General features: G+C 43.1%; 1 protein-coding gene across 1 annotated transcript; it reads right to left on the bottom strand.

Annotated features, from left to right (window-relative positions):
* Nucleotides 1-679: 679 nt before the first annotated feature.
* Nucleotides 680-4,224, bottom strand: CCNI2 (cyclin I family member 2). Its single transcript, XM_072935390.1, is given in 3 exon segments — nucleotides 680-1,078; nucleotides 1,918-2,148; nucleotides 3,178-4,224. Coding segments are annotated over 3 exon segments (900 nt in total). The 5' UTR covers nucleotides 3,448-4,224.
* Nucleotides 4,225-4,430: the final 206 nt, after the last annotated feature.

The following is a 4,430-nucleotide window of genomic DNA, read 5'->3' on the forward strand; positions in this document are numbered from 1 at the left end:
ATAAATTTTAAAACCCTGACCAGCACATGCTGGTGAGAGCCCAAGGCAATAGTGATTGTAGACAAGAAGTAATCTCCCACATTTCATAGGAACTGTGATAGAGACTGTAATGGTTTAACCAGGAAAAAACAGATCCCAGGCCCCTGGATTACAAGGTAAGGCCTTAAGGAAAACTGGAGCTTTGATTCAAGCTTCTCACTGCTGAATCAGAACCTTGGTTCCATCTAAGAACTCTTGCAGAGGCAGCAGTGGGGGCTGCCCATTCCTCGACAGCAGCTCCTGTTCAGCTCCCATGGGCCGAGCCAGATTAGCTCTAATGAGAGAACAATGGTATGAGCTGGATGAAAGGCTCAATCTGTCAAACTTCATCATGGCTGTTTTAAAAATAAACTCTGAGGCATTTGGTTCTCCATGAAGTTTGTAGCTGCCTGCCAACTAGATCCCTGGGTTGCAGGACTGTGACCAAGTCCCTCCCCTCCCCAGCTTCTGTCTTTACATAATCTTAAAACTGTGGGGTAGCACACACTGCTTAGGAAGGACATAAAAAGTAGACTGATAATACAAAGTGTCTTTATCCTCTGAGAAGCACAGTGACACTTTTGCCCTGTTGTTTTTGGCTGTTCTGTTTGCTGGGACCTGCTGGTTCTGCAGGTGCTGCTTCCAAGGCAGTAATTCTCCACTAGTCCTGTTTGGGTGGCTGTAGGGGAGGACAGGGGCAGCTCAGCTGAGGGCACGAGCCTCCTGTGTTCATCCTCCCAGCACTCCCTTCCCCTTCCTCACTGTGCAGGTGTCTGAATCCATCACAGCATTCTTCAGTCTCAGTGGTTTGATCAGGAATTTGGGCTGTAGTAGGTGTGAAAGGTGTTGTAAGTGAAACAGGCTGGCTTTCAGCAACCCTCAACCTCCCTTGTTGGGAACTTTTCTGTTCAGAAGGGAGATGGCAGGGTAGCCTTGCCTTGGGATGGCCCAGCACAGCTTGGCTGATGGGATAGAAAATATGAACAGGATTGGGTGGCTACAAGCACATTAACTTGAGATCCACAAGCTCTTTTCAGTGGATGAATTCAGTGCTTTTCACCTGTAAAGAGAGATGCAGATTTATTTTAAGTTCTGGATAAATTACTATCTTGTCTGGCCACTGCTCCTGTCACTTTGTAATTAGGGGCAGGACAGGGACAGGCTGTAAGTCTCAGTAGATGCATAGCAGCAATATGCTGTTGATCCTGATGGAAAACACTTATCCAAGAGCTCCTGGCTAACTCCTCCTATAACTATGATTACTCCTTCTACTACACAGAAACTGGGCAAATGCTTCCTCTTTGCAGGAAACAGCAGGCAGCAGGGACAGCAGGAGACCAGGTTATTTCAGACAAATTCAAGACCTTAAAATGGGTGGATGGCAAGCTGACAGCCTGAGTCTTTAGCCTTCTAAGTGTGCTCTCTTAAAAGGCATGTGTTTTATGAAACTGGAGAAAAGCTTTAAAAAAAAAGGAAAAAAAATAGAGCTTGTATTGAATCATTAGAAGTCAAACATATTTTTAGAGCTATGTGACTGTACTTAAAAGTTTTCTCTGTTTTCACAGGGAGGCTGAGGAAACTGGGCATATTTCTAGGTGCTCTCAGACTCTCCCATCATGAGATAATTTTTCCTGGCTTAGGATGCAGGCAGCTATCTGTGGCCAAGAATTTGGAACCCTCCCTTCCCTACCAAAGGGACGTCCCTCTCCCCAGTCCCACCCCTGAACTGCACTTTTGTTCCCTTTTGTTAGCACCAGCAAGGTCTGCAGCAAAGGCAGAAGAAGGACACAAGTCTCAGGAGCTGCTGAAGTACAATACTGGCTGTAAATACATGTGGCTTTATTCATTTATCATGTCCTGCCTTCAGGATTTGTGACCAAAGGCTATTTTGCTTCCTACCTGTGCTTTTTTTAGCAGATCAGTAATAACAACAAACCAACCAGGAGTCTGCCTCTCCAGCTCCAAGGTGATGATCACCAAAACCAACGTGGAGCCCTTAAACTGCACAAGTTGGTGGCAGGCCATACAGTGCTGCAGCTGCTTGGTCAAGAGTGCAACGTGGAGGGAAGGATTCCTCTGAGGCAGTCTGGGTGGGAGATGGGGCCAGCTGGACATCACCTTGGCATGGAACTGCAGAGAAGATAAAGTGTACATATATATATACACACACATATATATATGAAAAGAAAAGCAAAGGTTAGTGGAGTTTATGTTTTCATGTCATCACCCAGAAGTACAGATGAATTTCATCTCATATCAGGAAACTTGAAGGCTTCCCCCATCTTTTTTTTGTGTGTTTTGTGTTTGTACTTGCCAATCATTGAACTGTTTTTTTGAGGTGATAATGAATGTACGAGGTCTATGTTTCCTAGCAATTTCTGAGGTTTTTTACATTATCCAGAATGCTATCCAGGAGATTCAATTCAGGACAGCAGCTCCAAATCCAGTAAAACCAGTAATACTGCACTCTGAATTCACCAAGGAAACAAGGACCTACGAAAGGCAGTTTTCACAATCAGCAGCCTAAAATGGCTTAATATTTGCACATAACCTTAAAATAGGGATCCAGGATATGTTCATATCACATGAATTTTGCCTTACTAGTACATGATCGTTTTTTGAAGACAAAGTTTATTTGTTTCTATTAAATGTTTAGTAACTGCAATGTGAACTAAGTGCCAGACCAGGGTATTCTCATTGCATAAATGAATAATTAGTGGGATGAAAAGGAAAATGGTTTAAGAAAAAACCTATGTGGGAAATGTAGCAAAACTCTGACAGCTTTGTATGTACAGTATTAATAGAAGGGAAATAGTTAGAAATATTTTTGCAGCTTGTATTTAAAAAAAATAAAGAAGGCATATAGTTGTGCATTATGAGAATCTTTTTAATGTCCCTTCAGTTCTCCTTTAAAGATGAGAGGAAGTTTTTTTTGGAGCAAAATAGAAGGTTTTGAATAGAAGAAAATTTAAAAAAAAATTTAAAATATAATTACTGTAATATTCTTTAAAAGGCTTGAAGATAGGTAGGAATAGGTAGTTTGCCAAGCATCTTGGGAAGGATGTGTGAGTGGGTGTGTGTGTGCATCTGTGTTTTTTAGTCTTATTTGATAAGGAGTTGTTTCTTTAAAGAAAAAACATTGCAAAACATAGTGCTTACAATGTTTAAGAAATCCATTGGTGTTTCTGTGTAAAGATCCCACTGAAGCTTATCCAGTATAATTCTTTCCATTCTCAAGATCTCGGCTGGAGAGTGCTTACATCTGCTCTGCACCGCTAGCGTCTGCACTGATGGTATTACCTGTAAAAAAATTTTTAAAATTAAAAAAAAATAAAGAAACCAATGTCCTATACAGTGCTGTGTGCGCTTCTCTGTATTGTGAAGGGATCTGACAAGTTTACACAAGTTTTTGTTAAGCAGAATGCTCATTCAGGAGATCTCATTCTAGGTACCTTCCATCCTAAATGAAGAGTGGTCCCTGCTGACCCCAGGGCAGCTGCTGCAGACCCAGCCCACAGCAAGAGTGATGCTGCAAGCCTCCCCAGCGTGGCATCAGTGCTGCACCTTCCCTGCTGCCAGTAGTCTTCCTCAAGGGAGGCTTCCTGGCAGCCTTTTTTACAGGGCCTGCTGTGGTTGTCTTGTTTCCTGTGGTCATTGACACAGTTTATCCTTTGCAGCTGAGAGGAAAAGAACAATAACTTCATTGTAACACCACCTAAGAAAGGCTGTGAAGAACATTTCACTGCCATAGTGGCTGTTTGAAGAGATGTGTATATCTGACTCCAGCTCCTGGCTTTCCTCTTCTTTTGCAAAGCAGAAGGAAGGAAAGAGGAGGCATGCAATCTGAAGTGCTTTTAGCTAATGCTTGTAAATGCCTGCAGAAGTCTATCACTTCATTTTACCATGAGAGATATCCTGTGTAATTTCTCACTGGCTGCTGACTTTACTTTCTCATCTTGAGGTGCAGACCCGAGTCAGTTGCTGAGTGGTTCAGAGACCAGTTTTAGCTCTGAGCAAACTCATCTATTTAAAGCTTCCTCTGAAAAGCCTCTGCTCTGTCACACCTGCTGTGCCCTCCCAGGAGCTATAGCATGGGAATTACAGCCCTCTGATGTGCATCTTGACTGTCCCCTCAGACTAAGCTCTGCTGTCAGCCATGGATTCTGAAAAGAGGAGAGGTTTGGGAGCAGGACAGAAACACATCCGTGACATAAACAAAAACAAGTCCTTCATCCCTAAAGGTCACAATTCTTCAGAGCAACTTGTTGCCTTTATGAAAGACAACCAGGGACCTGGTTCAGGTAAGGCAGCACGGCGGCCTGGTCTCGTCCAAGCCACTCGGGCTAATCAACACACGCAGACACCAATATGGCAGACGGTTGAAAAGCGTTTATTATCCTATTTCGTGGGTT

The sequence above is a fragment of the Taeniopygia guttata genome, chromosome 13 (assembly GCF_048771995.1).
Source record: "Taeniopygia guttata chromosome 13, bTaeGut7.mat, whole genome shotgun sequence".
NCBI classification, from domain to species: Eukaryota; Metazoa; Chordata; class Aves; order Passeriformes; family Estrildidae; genus Taeniopygia; species Taeniopygia guttata.